This window comes from Pongo pygmaeus, chromosome 5 (assembly GCF_028885625.2).
Source record: "Pongo pygmaeus isolate AG05252 chromosome 5, NHGRI_mPonPyg2-v2.0_pri, whole genome shotgun sequence".
NCBI classification, from domain to species: domain Eukaryota; kingdom Metazoa; phylum Chordata; class Mammalia; order Primates; family Hominidae; genus Pongo; species Pongo pygmaeus.
This window is the reverse complement of record NC_072378.2, coordinates 10890269-10906719: the sequence shown is the minus strand read 5'-3', so window position 1 is coordinate 10906719 and position 16451 is coordinate 10890269. Positions and strand designations below refer to the sequence as shown.

The 16451-nt window shown below is 40.5% G+C and overlaps 1 protein-coding gene across 1 annotated transcript in view; it reads right to left on the bottom strand.

Moving 5' to 3' along the window:
- The window catches only part of SYCP2L (synaptonemal complex protein 2 like), an 80957-nt gene continuing 64506 nt past the window's right edge, over positions 1-16451 (bottom strand). Inside the window, exons 26-30 of the mRNA XM_054493067.2 lie at positions 15548-15639; positions 13068-13167; positions 12914-12972; positions 10651-10712; positions 1-586 (exon numbers count right to left, since the gene is read on the bottom strand). Of these exons, the coding sequence (XP_054349042.2) occupies positions 10688-10712; positions 12914-12972; positions 13068-13167; positions 15548-15639 (276 nt within the window). The 3' untranslated portion in view covers positions 1-586; positions 10651-10687. The remainder of the gene's footprint in view (positions 587-10650; positions 10713-12913; positions 12973-13067; positions 13168-15547; positions 15640-16451) is intronic.

The following is a 16451-nucleotide window of genomic DNA, read 5'->3' as shown; positions in this document are numbered from 1 at the left end:
TCTCAGCTACTTGGGAGGCTGAGGCAAAGAATCGCTTGAATCTGGGAGGCAGACGTTGCAGCGAGCTGAGATTGCGCCACTGCACTCCAGCCTGGGTAACACAGTGAGACTTTGTGTCAAAAAAATTAATTAATCAATTAAAAAAAGTAAAGCCACCATTTTTACCTGAGCTATCTTCATCATCTTCAACTCAAATTTCTCCTTCCAAGAGATACATTAAATTGTATTTATACAGATACTGCTAAAGTGTTTTATTCACACAAAACTTGAAGACATTTCTCAAACAACAAAAGTCCATTTTACTTTTATAAAAAAAAAAAGCAACACCACTCCAAGTTGTTTAACATCCTGAACTTTCTATTAATACTATCTGACCAAATTTTAATACAAAAGGTTAATTTTTACGAACAAATGGATAATAACCCAATTGCAAACTACCAACACATATTCTATCTGAACTCAGCAGTTCCCAGGGATGATGTTTGGAGGGGAGGAAATTGAATGCGTACAGAGCACAGAAGTCTGGCTAATGTGACCTGAGCCAGCAATAACCTTGCTCTTTATCTTCGTCTTCAGGCAGCCCAGGCTGGCAGAAAAGGAAAAGGAGAGCAGTAATTAGTCAAGGCCGAACTGTTCTCCTCTTAGACCCTAAGAACCCCATGAGCCAACATGAGCATCACTCCTTTTTGTCCGCTACATCTCACTAACTCAGGTATTCAGTGACGCATCTTACATGGTTGTCAAAAGCTCATGTCAGTGTCCTCGGCGGAAACTGCCTGGTTATCCTCAGAAATCTCTTCAACACATGCCACTCTGAGGATGTACCTGCCATCTCTCGATAGTTTATCCTAACAGGTGATTTTGTTGGATGTTGGAGATAAGACAGCTCTTTGTTATAGCATCAGATGAAGTGGGTGGCCTGGCTTTAGGGGCCACACTAGGAAAACTACATGTTGTGAATAACCAGATTGGCAATCAGCCCTATTATTATTTTGAGATGGAGTCTCGCTCTGTCGCAAGGCTGGAGTGCAGTGGCACAATCTTGGCTTACTGCAACCTCTGCCTCCTGGTTCAAGCGATTCTCCTGCCTCAGTCTCCTGTGTAGCTGGAATTACAGGCATGCACCATCATGCCAAAATAATTTTTGTATTTTTAGTAGAGACGGGGTTTCACCACATTAGCCAGGCTGGTCTCAAACTCCTCACCTCAGGTGATCCGCCCACCTCGGCTTCCCAAAGTGCTGGGACTACAGGTGTGAACCACCATGCCCCACCTATCAGCCCAATTAGATGCTCATAAATAAGAGGTTGGTAGGAGCTGATATCAACTAAGGGAACAGATTCTCCCATCCCACCCAAACTCCAGGGCACATGCCTATTGAGAAGAATGGCAGAATCACCTGTGCGATATAAGTTATTTCTCCATTTTTTTTCTGTGTGCAGCATGTGTAATTTAATTCAGGCATGACAGACATGACTAGTTACCTATCTAACACCTATTCTCCCCCGTTTCCTTATTAACAGAAGCCCCCACTTTTGGGGAGTGCTGTGACACACTCAGTCAAATTTTCACCTCTCCAGATTCCCTTGCAACTAGGATGAGCCATGTGACCTAGTTCTGGGCACTATGATGCAGACAAAATCCATCAGCTTGGGCTTCCAGGAAAACTGTTTCCCTGATTTTAAAAAGTGGGTAGGAAGCTGGGCACGGTGGCAGATGCCCATAATCTCAGCATTTTGGGAGGCTGAGACAGGAGGATAAGTTGAGCCCAGGAGTTCAAGACCAGCTGGGCAACATAGCAAGGCCTCATCTCAAAATAGACTAAATAAATAAAAAACGAAAGACGGGAGGGTGTTGGCACACATCTTTTACCTTTTAGTTTTACTCAACTCCTTCTTCCTGCCTGGGGTGTAGAAAAGATACCTAGAGGTACAACAGCCATGCTGTGATTATAAAATTCCCAAGTCACATAAAGAATGGCAAAGCAAAAAGTTCAAAGAACCCAGGTCCCTAATGACTACTTAAAGCTGCTGTACCAGCAGCCCTGGACTTCATTGCTGCTCTTCACAGGGAAAAAAGTAAAAGCCCTATTTGGTTTAGGCGCCAGAGTCCAATTTCTGTTACTTGTGACCAAATGTAACATGCAAATTTAGTTCACATTTAATCCAATTCTCTATTGGAGCTGGGAATTATTCCAATATTCTTAGCCCAGATTAGTCCTTTTTTAATATCCTCTTTTAGTCCTATTTTGATTTGGAGATTTGTTGTTATTGCTATTTCCTCAAAAGAAAACAGTAATTTTTTCCTCAATAATGTAAGTAATTCAAGATATGTGTACAAAGATATTCACTAAAAATTTTTGAATAATAATTAAAAATAACCTGGATGTCCATTATAGGGAAAAAATATATAAGTTATAGCATGTTTATAAACTATTTTGCAGTTATTAAAAAATAAGATCCTATATTGCTGCCTAAGAGGCTAGTCCTATTTTTATTGCTGAGTGAACTAATAATATATATTTAGTATATCATTAAAACATATTTATAGGCTGGGCGCAGTGGCTCATGACTGTATTCCCAGCACTTTGGGAGGCCAAGGTGGGTGGATCACCTGAGGTCAGGAGTTTGAGACCAGCCTGCAACATGGCGAAACACTGTCTCTACTAAAAATATAAATAATTAGCCGTGTGTAGTGGGAGGCACCTGTAATCCCAGCCACTCGGGAGACTGAGGCAGGAGAATCACTTGAACCTCAGAGGAGGAGGTGCAGTGAGTTGAGATCATGCCACTGCACTCCAGCCTGGGCAACAACAGTGAAACTCCATCTCAAAAAAACAAAAACATATATACGTATACATGTGTAAATATTTGCATATATTCTTGTGTAAGCATCAGAATAAATCTTTGGAAGAATATACTCCCAACTATCAAGAGGTAGTTATCTCTGGATCATGAATAAGAGGAAAGGCTGGGGAGAGGAAAAAAATTTAACTTGTTATAAACTTCTATGTTGTTTATTACACAAAAGTAATTCCTTCCTTTTTTTTTTTTTTTTTCTTGAGACAGCGTCTCGCTCTGTTGCCCAGGCTGGAATGCAGTGGCGTGATTTTGGCTCACTGCAACCTCTGCCTCCTGGGTTCAAGCGATTCTCCTGCCTCAGCCTCCCAAGTAGTTTGGACTACAGCCTCGTGCCACCACACCTGGCTAATTTTTTGTATTTTTAGTAGAGGCGGGGTTTCACCGTGTTAGCCAGGATGGTCTCGATCTCCTGACCTCACGATCTGCCCGCCTTGGCCTCCCAAAGTGCTGGGATTACAGGTGTGAGCCACCAAGCCCGACCTCCTATCTTTCAATAAGTTGTAAAAGCACAGAATGGCCTAAGATAGAAATTAAATTTACTTTAAATATCACCACACAGAAATAAACCCAGCTGACATTTCTAGAACATCCATTTAGAATCTAGACCTCTTACTTCGCAGGCAAGTACATAAATACATGCAAACTCTCATCCTCCGTAACCGCCCTCCCCCAGCCTGGTTATCTCCACACTTGATCTTAGCCAAAAGGCCTGGGGGCGATAGCCTGATTATCTCATTAGTCACTCCTCATCCTCTTGCTGGCTTCATCTCCCCTACCTGACTTCAACACATTGGAGTAGCCCAAGAATGTTGTCCTGGGCTGCCTCTCTATACTGAGTCCCTAGGTCAACTCATCCAGTCTACGTCCAGCCCCCAGCCATGAGCTTCAGTCTCAGATATCCAGTTACCCACATGACAATGCCATTCAGATGCTGAAATCACATATGGAATGCATGTCCTGAATCTCACCTTTCATATCCATCCTCATCGTCCCCCGGCCAATCAGCTGGACCTTTCCCAATCTCCTCCACCTCCTTAAGTGACACGACTTTCCACCCAGCTGCTTAAGCCCCAAACCTAGAAGTTGCCCTTGATCCTTCCTTTTCCCACCTGTCACATCCAAGCCATCAGCAATCCTTCCAGATCCTTCTCTACTGCCCATATCATCCAATTCCCCACCCCGAAACGTACATGCCTTTGAAAATAGTCCTTTGACTACTACCCATTCATTGCAATTGGAGTAAAATCTAGACTCTTTACCATGGTCTGTAAGGTCCTGGGTCACCCCCACCATCCCCACCCACACCCTACCTGACGTCATCTTATGTACTCTGCCCCTGCTCCTTCTATTGGGGCCTTCCCTAAATTCTTAGTATATTAATATACTTAATCTCAGAGCATCTGCCTGGGCCATTCCCTCTGCAATGGACTTCCTCAGTCTTCCCTGCTGCTGGCTCCATCTCAGCCTTCAGATTTCAGCTCAAATGTCACATCCTTAGAGAGGTTTCATTTGGCCTTTCCTCCTTCCACGCTGTGAGTCTCTCTCTTATCTACAGTGTTTTCCTTCTTAGCACTGGCATGAATCCTCATCTGTTTCCTTTATTACCACACTCAGTCCTATAGAATGTACACCATGAGGTCAGGGATCCTGGGGGTATCGTTCTACCCCAGCATCTAAGACAGTCCCTGGCACCTAAAAGACTTAGCTGTTTATTGAGTAATGAGCAGGCACATACTCATATAACATTTCATACAAGTGGGATCATGTTATATATGCTACTTTGTGACTTTTCACTTACTGTTAAACATCTTCTCAAGTCAATTAATATCATCTAAATCTTTCTTTGTAGTGGCTACATGGCATATCATATGACTGTATTTAGCTGGGCATCTAGGCACTTTCCATTATCTCCCTATTATGATCAAGTTTGTAATATATATTATCGCACATATCTTTGCACATGTGCAATTTCATCTTTAAGATAATTTCCGGCTGGGCGCGGTGGCTCACGCCTGTAATCCCAGCACTTTGGGAGGCCACGGTGGGCAGATCACGAGGTCAGGAGATCGAGATCATCCTGGTTAACACGGCGAAACCCCATCTCTACTAAAAATATTTTTTAAAAAATTAGCTGGGCGTGGTGGCGGGTGCCTGTAGTCCCAGCTACTCAGGAGGCTGAGGCAGGAGAATGGTGTGAACCCAGGAGGCGGAGCTTGCAGTGAGCCGAGATCATGTCACTGCGCTCCAGCCTGGGCGACAGAGCTAGACTCCATCTCAAAAAACAAAAAACAACAACAACAACAAAAAAAAGATAATTTCCTAGAAGGGGAATTTATCAGGTCAAAAATAACAAAGCACAGTCTTGGACATGAAAGCAGTTTTTTAAAAAATCACCTACTCCATTTACTCTCAAGTTAAAATTAAACTAAATACATGTTTTGCAAAAATAATTACTATACTCTTCAAGGTAAATAGAATTACATCCTTATAAAAATATACTTGGATATGGTCTGCTTACAAAATCTACTTTAGACCTCTAAATTGAAGAAAATCCCCAAGTGGATATCTGTATAAAAAGCCCTATTATTAAATGCTGTGAGAATGAACAAAATAATATTCAAAGAATCCAACTGGGTGGGAGGGTTGCTGTCCTTAAAGAGACTGCATCCAAGAACAGAATAGTTGGTGGCTGTCTCACACATTCCATACTTATTTACTCTGTGATCCTCTATGACTCTGCCAGAAAACTCACAAAGTGGTAACACCATCAGCTGATGGACCATTCAGCAAAACACAGGGCTCTCAGCGATAACTATAAGCTCCCTCCTTCGAAAAGCTCAGAGTCAGTTCCATTGGTCTCAAATCCCCTTGCTTTGGTAGCTACTGAAAGACAGTCATCATCCCCCACACCCTCACCTGATGCTGTGTGTACATCTCCTCCTAGACCCCAGTCTATCTACTGCTCTTCCCTGCCTTCCCCACTCCCTGAGGTCTTCCTCTCCTGCCCCTACAATTCAATCTGTCAGCAGCAAACAAATATCCTTAGCCTCTTCTGGAAGAAAATATTTCCTTTCCTCTTTAACTAAAACATGGCTGGTTTCTGAAGGTACCACCTGCCCTGACACCCTGACTCAACTAAAAGCTTTTTTTCCTCTGATATCCCACGACTTCCCGGCCAGGCAGAGGTGTAGCATTCTCCTTGCTCCCCACTGCCACATGCAGGCATGACTCCGACTCTCACAGAAACTTCCCTGCTGGCATTTATGGCATCCATCTGCATTCTATTATCAACCTCCTGGCCCCTTTGTCCCCTGGGCCCTGGTTCCTATCAGCTTAGCAGTAATTACAACACTGTCAGTCAGCATCCGTTTTCAAGCTCTGGCTTCTTGGTTCTTCAACTCCTTCCCTCCTCTAGCAGCTTCTTCAGTGCCACCACAGCTATGTGCATCACTACCTGTTAGCATCACAGATGTCTTGATTCTCAACATCCCACATTCTGACCACATCTTCCTGGCCTTTTGCCATCACTTGTTCTCCTTGCTTACCTGGACAATTTTATCCACTGGAAATGCCCATCCATTGAACCATTACTTTATAGCGGTCCATCAAAGGAACTGGCTTCAATTTCTCTTTCTCAGTCAGGCTTAAAGTGCGTCACTCTAACAACTCCTGAGCAAACACCCCCAATTTCTTGGACTGAGATTGCCTCTGGATTCTGGCAAAACCACTCCCCTAGATGAAGCCTTCTCTCTACTTTCCCTACACCTGAATCTGAGCAGAATTTTGCTGGAGAAAAATCATGCAAGAAAGCTCATTACGAACCTCAAAAGGGCACTTAAGACCAACCAGAAGTTACTAGAATCAGCACTATGCTAAGTAGGAAGAAAGAAAAGAAATTATTGTTAATGATTTTAAATGTGTTGCCATTAAGTTCAGTGTTGCTGCAGACATTCTATCCCAGTTTTCTAAGAGTCTTATTGTTTATTGGTTGGATTTTACTCATGAATGGGTGCTGCATTTTTATCAAATTTACTTCCTGAATTTACTAGAATAAGTATGTGGTTATTCTATTGATCAGGTAAAAATAAATTAATAGATTCTTAAATGTTAAACCATCCTTGCATGTATGATATCCATCTACTTCTAATGGTTTTTTTTTTCTCCTCAATACACACATACACACACACACACACACACACACACACACACATACACACACACAACCTCTACCCATACACATAACTAATACTGGTGGAGTATGTTTGCTAAATTGTTAGCATTTTTGTATTTATGTTCATTTGAGACTGATCTATAATTTTCTTCTCATGATTGTCCTTGTCCTGTTTCGGTATCAAAGTTATAGAAACTTCCTAAAATAAACCGGGAAGCTTTCTTTTTTTCCCTTCTTCCTTGGAATCATTTGTTTATGGATTACTTATTCCTTATAAATTTGATAAAACTTATATTAAAAATATCAGGACCTGATGTATTTTTTATAAATTAAGGAGGGGCTTTTTATACTACCAATTTAATTTCTTTAATTATGATTCTAGGTAATACACATTCATCTAGGAAATTGTTCATTTCATCTAAGTTTTCAAATTTATTGACATATTGCTGTTTCTAATATATTCTTATGCTTTTTAAGGCCTCTATGAATTGGTTATTTCTACATTGGTTATTTCTACATTTCAATCATATTCATCTAGAAAATTGTTCATTTCATCTAAGTTTTCACACTTATTGACATATTGCTGTTTCTAACATATTCTTATGCTTTTTAAGGCCTCTATGAATTGGTTATTTCTACATTTCATTCAAAATTTCAATTGTGCCTTCTCTATCATTTTATTTTCTTGATCAGTCTGAAGTGGAAGTTCGTTTATTGCATCTAGTGCTTCTAAAGAACCAGGTTTGGTTTTACTCCTCCTCCGCCTATGGTTTCCATTTTGTTTATTTCAGATTTGAAACTCATTATTAACTCCCTTCTAATTGCTTTGGACTTGTACCAGTACTCTTTTTTCTAATTTGTTTTTCAATCATGTTCTATCTACTTTTTCCCCTCTCCTTGTCCTTATACATTAGAATCAGCTGGTCAAGTTTCAAAAAATAACCCTGCTGGGGCTTTGGGGAATAAAAATTCCTTTACTAATTTAGGCAGAATGGACACCTTTATGTTATTCCATCTCCCATCCATTGGTCCTGATTTTAGTGATAATGCATTTAGAATTTCATGATTAAGCAGAATACTGGCTTTTGGACTGAGATTTATCATACTACAGAGAAACTAGTCACTACTATTTTATTAGGTTTTATGCAAATTCAAAAACAGACGTAGAATTTTCAAATGCTTTTGGAAATAAAGATAATTATACTGATTTTTCTCCCTAGATCTATTGGTAATTAATGTATTAGTAGAATCCCTAATATTGAACCATCTTTCTATTCCTGGAATAAATCTCACTTGGTCATGACAATATGCTGCTAAACTCTGTTTGACAACACTTTATTGAGAATTTTGGTGTGGTTGTTGTTGTTATTGTTGTTGTTATTATTATTATTGAGACGGAGTATTGCTCTGTTGCCCAGGCTGGAGTGCAGTGGCATGACTTCAGCCCACTGCAACCTCTGCCTTCTGGGTTCAAGAAATTCTCCTGCCTCAGCCTCCCAAGTAGCTGGGATAACAGATGCCCGTCACCATACCCGGCTAATTTTTGTATTTTTAGTAGTGATGAGGTTTTACCACGTTGGCCAGGCTGGTGTCAAACTCCTGATCTTAGGTGATTCACCCGCCTTGGCCTCCCAAATTGCTGGGATTATAGGCATGAGCCACCACACCCAGCCTAGAGTGGTTATTTTAAGTGAGATTGGTCTGTACCTCTCTTTGCAATTTTTGTTGCATTTTGACATTGTAATGCAAGATTTATGTTAAAATTAGGAAATTTTTAATGTTATATGTGCTAGAATGGTTTGAGCAGCACTAACATCCTTCTTTTAAAAAACTAGTAGAATTCCTCTGTAATGTAATCTGGATCATACACATATTTGTAGGGTACTTCTCTGACAACTTTGTCTCTCTCTTCTATGAAGATTTGTCTGCTAAGGTTTCCCATCTATGTAGAAGTCCATTTTGTTAAACTGTATTTTCCTGGAAAATTGCCCAGTTACTCCAGGTTCTCATCAAGACTTGGATGTGCACAGACAACTGCAAGTTAAAATGTTAAATAAACTGTAGTTCCTGTTTGACCCACATATTCTTCCCACCCTGAGTCTTCCTTATCTAACTGGCAACACCATCCATCTCATTGCAAAAGACAAAAACCTAGAAGACTGACTTCATTCTTCTTCCTTTACCTACTGCTTCCATTTATTAACTCTAGCTCCAAAATATATCTGAAATCTCTCTATTTCTCACCACCTCCACTGCTATCCTCCTGCTTAGAACCACCATCTTGGACACAAAAAGCCTTCTGGTTGGACTCTCCTCTTCCAGTCTTCATTCCTCCCATCAATTCTTAACATAGCATCTAGAGTAATTTTCTTAAAATATAAATTAGATTACATTATCCTAACCTATTCCTAGATTAGGATAATCAATGCCTTCACCAAAAACCACGTATATTTTCTCTAACCCTTAGTATAAAATTCAAACTCCTCAACATGGACAATGAAGCCTTACCTCGTTGAGAGTCTACCATCCTCCCAATTCACTTCAAATAACTGCCTCCCTTACTCACTGTTTCTCAAAGATGACCCCACCTGACCCTGTTACTTTAAACCACAAGTCTAGTTTCTACTTATTCTTGAAACCTCATCTTAAATGTCATTTCCTCAGAGAGACCTTGAAGTGTCTTAAGCTGACACTTCACACCACTTCTCTCAGCCAAAGCACCTTGTTAATATCCCTCAAAGCACTTGTTGTCATTGTTTTGTTTACTTGCCATTTTTCTATCTTCCTTCAAAAAATGTATCTTTTAATGGGTTGCCTCCATTAAACACGTTTGTATATTAACCACTGAACAGGTTGAACATACCTAATCTGAAAATCTGATATCCAAAATGCTCCATAATCCAAAATTTTTAAAATGTCAATGTCAAAGAAATGTTCACTGGAGCATTGTGAATTTCAGATTTTTGGATTAAGGATGCTCAACCAGTGCATATTCTGCAAATATTCCAGAATCCAAAAACATCTGAAATCTGAAACACTTCTGGTCTCATGCATTTTGGATGAGGGATACTCAACCTGTATCTCTATGTCCATCATAGTGATTGATGCAGGGTAAGCATTCAGTTATAAACACTTACTGAAGGAATGACCCAGACCCAAAAGGATAATTTCTAAAATGGGAGAAATTGCTATAAAGGAGAAGCTCTGCCAGGCACAGTGGCTCACGCCTGTAATCCCAGCACTTTGGGAGGCCGGGACAGGCGGATCACGAGGTCAGGAGATCGAGAACATCCTCACTAACATGGTGAAACCCCATCTCTACTAAAAATACAAAAAATTAGCTGGGTGTGGTGGTGGGTGCCTGTAGTCCCAGCTACTCAGGAGGCTGAGGCAGGAGAATGGCGTGAACGAGGGAGGCGGAGCTTGCAGTGAGCCGAGATCATGCCACTGCACTCCAGCCTGGGTGACAGAGTGAGATTCTATCTCAAAAAGAAAAAAAAAGGAGAAGCTCCACTGCAGAAATGTCATATGAACAAAGCGTTACAGTATCTTTTAGAGCTTGCCCCCTGCCCTGACCCCAATTCACATCCACTGAAGAATGCAAATCTTTGCACCTACCTGAGGACTGCAATCATAAAACCAGGTTTTGGCTTTCTTATGAAGTCTGAGTTGAATTGAACCTGGAAGAAATTGGTCCATCTCTTATTATATTCACATTAGGCAATTTAAAAACAAGAACATATATCTAGATACATCTGCATATCAGAGTTATTTCACAGACCATTATGTTACTTAATTATAGACACCAACAACCCAGGATATTAACATAAGAGGTTAACATGTTCATTTGATTCCATTTTATGTGTTCTCTCTGTCAGTACCACTGGCCCACAACATATGCAGAGGTATTTCATGGGCACCATCAAAGCACTGAAACCCTAACTCCTTGTAGTTCTAAGCTAGGGGCCGAAATAATCCAGTCTGAGGGATATTCTTTTCATTTCTTTAACAAAACACATAGGCCATCACTGACATGAAAATGTAAGGTAAGGACAGACAGGGGATACCTGTTTGACCTTGAATGAGGCTTACTAACCTCTTCTAAGGCCCTTGCACATCAAGCACTCAGCCCAGGGCCAGGCACCCATAAGCACTCAGCATGAGCTAAGAGAATCACCATCATCCCTCACTGGCAAGCAAGAGGAAAGTTTTTCTTAGGTGTTTGGAAGAGAAAAGAACAAACCAAAACCCCAAGAGCGGTAATATTTAGCAGATGGTTGTTTTTAAGGTATTTAAATTCACATAGGGACCTGTTATCAAAGGCAGATGAATGAAAATAGTAATTAATATCTTACACTGTTTGAAGAGAAAGTTGCCTAACATTGCAGATTTAGTCAAAATAAACGAATCCCCCAGGTTTCAGAAGACTAGGGGATATAGTCTTCTCTAGTGCTTAACACAGTGTGGCTTTTTATCAGCTGTTCTCAAAGTGTGTCTGGGGAACCCCTAAGAAACCAAAGGTTCTGTGAAGTCAAAATTATTTTGGTAATAATAATAACATTAAGACATTATATGCTTTTAAAATTCTTACTCCCTCAAAAACGTCTAGGGGAATTTCCCAAAGGCTACATGACTCACAACAGATTAAACTCAGAAATAGATACGAGAATCCAGACGGCTTCTGTTAAGCCAGACATTAAAGAGATTTGCAAAAACATGAAGCAATGTTATTCTTCCCACATGCTTCTTGTTCTGAAAAGTCAAGTTATTTTTCATAAAAATCTGTTATTTATATTAACACAAAAAGGTTTATTGTTATTTTAAAATAAATGTATTTTTAAAAATCTGTCTCAATTTTTAATATGAAAAATATTCACAGATAGAACCCACATAAGCAAAAGCTCTTTGGGGATCCTCAATAAATGTTAAATATGTAAAGAGGTCTTGATTCCAAGACCTTGGAGAACCACTCACTACCAACCATGGGTATTAAGTGAAGATGGTTTAAAAGGTGTCATCACCTTTAACTATACACGGAGGGAGACGGTGTGTGAGGGGTTGTGGGAGTGGTTCATAAAGTCATCATCATTAACTGTGTTAACTGGAGTAAAACACAGGATGGATAACTCGAATTTTAAGACTTTTTTTTTTTTTTGCTTTGAAATATATGCATGACCAGAATATCCTTCCTAAAACCATGTGCTTTAAATTTCTGTGAAAGCAGCTGATTCTCAATTGGAAGATAAAGCTTTAACTGTTATAAATTTATACGGGGATTTCTTTTGATTATTCGAGTGGGAAGGGAACACTAGAATTTTCCCGCAGGGCAGAAGTAGAGGAGTCCAGACTCAACTCTCCCCTTCTTTGGGCTCCGGAAGATGGGACAATATCCCAAATGAATAGAAAGAGCAGCCCCAGAGGATGCATTGATGAATTACAGTGCAGGCAGCCGTAGCAGGATCAACCCATTTGTTGTTTTAAAAAATGTGTAAATGAGTAAAATAGAATATAGTCTATCAAAAGCACAATTTTGTATATAACTGAACATTTGTATAAAACTGAAAACTGTTTACTTAGAAACCTAAACATTTTTCTCAAAATCTAATCATTTTAATTTTTAAAAATGCTGCTTAAAAATAAACCAGGATTTTAAAAAAACACAGAAACTTGGACATCAGGCTTTTCAAGATTTACGCTTCTCGAATGGTATCATTAGCCGCACTCTATCCTCAGGGAGGTGCCACAGAAGTGGCCGGTTCAAAAGATGCAGCTATTTCATTAGTTATGGGAGTTTTACTGTCACCAACTGCCCATTCTCTAGCTAAAGCATTACCTCATACTTCAACAAAGATTATTCTAGAAAGAACACCTTTCAAAGTACCTCAGCACTTGCAGATCACAGAAAGATTGCAGATCAGCAGACTGTTTCCCCCAGAATTCCTAAGATTGAACAAAAGTTTTGTTTAAGTGGTTAGCGTTATTTTTCCCTGGGAAAGATCCGAAGTCAGAAAATGTTCCAGACAAAAAGAACTTACCAGAACCTCCTTCTCAAGGTGTTCCAGGTCCTGAATATCCTTCTTAAGACTGCTCAACTCTTGAAGAACCAAATTTTGAAAGCGCTCTAGTTTACTGAGTCTAATAAACAAAAAAGCAGTAACTATCATTGGGACGGCTTGGATGTGACAGCAGACTTTCTTAATAAGTCATCTGATTACAAAGATACTTCAGACTCATCTCCAGACATTTCTTGTCACGGGAACATGTGGTGTCTCCCTTCTCTTCCCTCCCCTCCCTGCCTGCTCATCCCCAACCCGGAAACCTCACTATGCAAACTCTCAGGTCATCTTTTTTTTTCTTTTTTTGAGATGGAGTTTTGCTCTTGTTGCCCAGGCTGCAGTGCAATGGCGCGATCTCAGCTCATTGCAACAAGTGATTCTCCTGCCTCAGCCTCCAGACTAGCTGGGACTACAGGCGTGCGCCACCACGCCCAGCTCATTTTTTTGTATTTTTAGTAGAGACAGGGTTTCACCATGTTGACCAGGCTGATCTCGAGCTCCTGACCTCAGGTGATCTACCTGCCTCAGCCTCCCAAAATGCTGGGATTACAGGCGTGAGCCACCATGCCTGGCCTCAGGTCATCTTTCAACAGCAGCACAGAGGAAGCTGATTTTTTTTTAGTAGAGAACAACAGGACAGATGACTCCAGGGAAGATGAGACTGAGGCTCCCCATTCCTACCTTCCACTTGCTCCCCTTTCTCTTGCACTAAGCTGGCCCTGAAAGCTATGGTCAGGAATGAGCTAATACACTCTTTTCCCATATCTACATTTTAGTTCTAACATTTCTAAGAGTCGCTATTCTTTGTCTAATGGTCATATTTGCTTATTTGTTAATTTTATTTGCTTGCTTATAGTTTGTCTTCTCTATTAGGTCAAATGTTTCAATGAAAAGCACCTAAAACTCATCCTTACCTCACTCTCATACCAAGCATAGGGCCTGGTATCCGACATTGCTCAGTGTGCATTTGCTGAGTGAATACACAGATAACTGTGTGCCCCTGAAAGAGCATGGGAATTCCACAGATCCAAAGTCCTTCGTGGGCTTGCTTTGACATTCAAAAGACATTGCATGCACACCAGACTTTGAAAAATAGTAAAAATTTCTATTCAAATAATGTATTCCATCCAAAGAAAATTTCTGTCTCAGTTAAGCAAATCAACTTGCCATTCCTTTCTTCCCTTTCTTCATTTACAGGCCATTCTCCCCAACAAGGAACAATTTCTACTCTAACCTTCCCTGTGCCATTCAAATCTTTGTTTCTAAAACCTCTCTCAGGAAGCACTTCCATTGTAATCACTCTGAATTAACTCAAATCACTACAGAAACCCATCCCTCCACTACCCTTCCTCATCCCTCTGAAATCCTGGCACCTTTGTATTTCCTGTTACATGGTCATAAGGGTGTGTGTGTGTGCGCGTGCATGTGCAAATGTGTGTATTGTGTGTGTATGGTGTTTTTTTTTTTTTTTTTGAGACAGAGTTTTGCTCTTGTTGCCCAGGCTGGAGTGCAATGGCATGATCTCAGCTCACCACAACCTCCGCCTCCCGGGTTCAAGTGATTCTCCCGCCTCAGCCTCCCAAATAGGTGGGATTACAGGCATGCGCCACCACGCCTGGCTAATTTTGTATTTTTAGTAGAGATGGGGTTTCTCCATGTTGGTCAGGCTGGTCTCGAACTCCTGACCTCAGGTGATCCACCCACCTCGGCCTCCCAAAGTACTGGGATTACAGGCGTGAGCCACCGCGCCCGGCTGGTGTTTTCTTACTGTGGTAAAATACACATAATATTTACCCTTTTAACCATTTTTAAGTATAAAATTCAATGGCATTAAGTACATTCACAGTGTTTTGTAACCACCATCACTATCCATTTCCAGAACTCTTCCATCATCCCAAACAGAAACTCTGTACCATTAAACAACAGCTCCTCCTTTCCCCAACCTTTGGCAACCTCTGTTGCACTCTCTGCCTCTATGAATTTGACTATTCTGGGTATACCTCATATAAGTGGAGTCATATAACATTTGTCCCTTGTTATCTGGCTTCTTTCCTTCAGCATAATGATTTCAAGGTTCATCCATGGTATAGCATGTGTCAGAATTTAATTCTTTTTTAAGGCTGAATAACAGACCATTGTATGGATATAGCATATTTCATTTAGCCAGTATTTTTAACATATATTTCCATGCTTGCCTTGTCTTCATAACTGGATAATAATTTTTTTAAGAACAGCATTTTAGTATCATGGTAGACCATGAGGAGGCTTAAGATGGACATTTAGTTCAAACCCTTTTCGTATGAATGAAGAACCAGAAACCCAGAAGGGTTAAATGATGTATCAATCCTCACATCTGCTCAGGCCCCAACTCCTCTGGGCCCTAGCACAGCGGTCACGAGATAAACGTTGTTGGTGAGTGATCATACATCCATGACCTTGTTTTGAAACCTAAAACTTACCTGAACAGTTGTATCTGGTTTAAAAGTTTTATTAGGCAATCCGGTGCTTTCTTTGCATTTTCTGAATTCAGTGGACGCTTTCTGTACCTAAGCTAAATCATAACAACAATAACAAAATGATCACATTTGAGTTTAATATAATTGCATAAGTTGAATGCATGCTTTGTGTTAAAAAGATGCTGCCAGCATGTAATAACATTCATAGCAAATGTGAGTGCTAAACAAGTGTGATCAGGCATCATCCTACGCACCTGTCAGGTATTACCCCAGGTTCAGGACCAATACAGAACAAGCTGAAATAGAAACATTTACACTCATGCTACCTGATACAGTTTGCATATTTGCCCCCACCCAAATCTCATGTTGAAATGTAATCCCCAATCCTGGATTGGGGAGTGAGGCCTGGTGGCAGGCTTTCGGGTCACGGGGGCGGATTCCTCATGGCTTGGTGCCATCCTCACAACAGCGAGTCATGACACCTGGTTGTTTGAAAATGTGTGGCACCTCCCCGCCCCTTGCTCCTGCTCTCCCTATGTGACACGCCTGCTCCCCCTTGGCCTTCCACCATGAGTAAAACTCCCTGAGGCCTCCCCAGAAGCCAAGCAGATGCCAGTGCCATGCTTCCTGTATGGCCCGCAGAACCTTGAGCTAATTAAACCTCTTTTTTAAAAAAAAAATAAATTATCCAGTCTCAGGTATTTATTTATAGCAATTCAAGAATGGCCTAATATACTACCAATACACACAATGAATACTATGAATAAATTTCTATTACTAATTGGCTTACATTGGTATCACAGAAAATAAGACTCTGGAGATCTAAGTTAATTAAATGAATATTGGTTAGAGTAATATACTCTTCTCAAATGTACTAATAAATAAGTCATTTGGGATTATAAGTAAC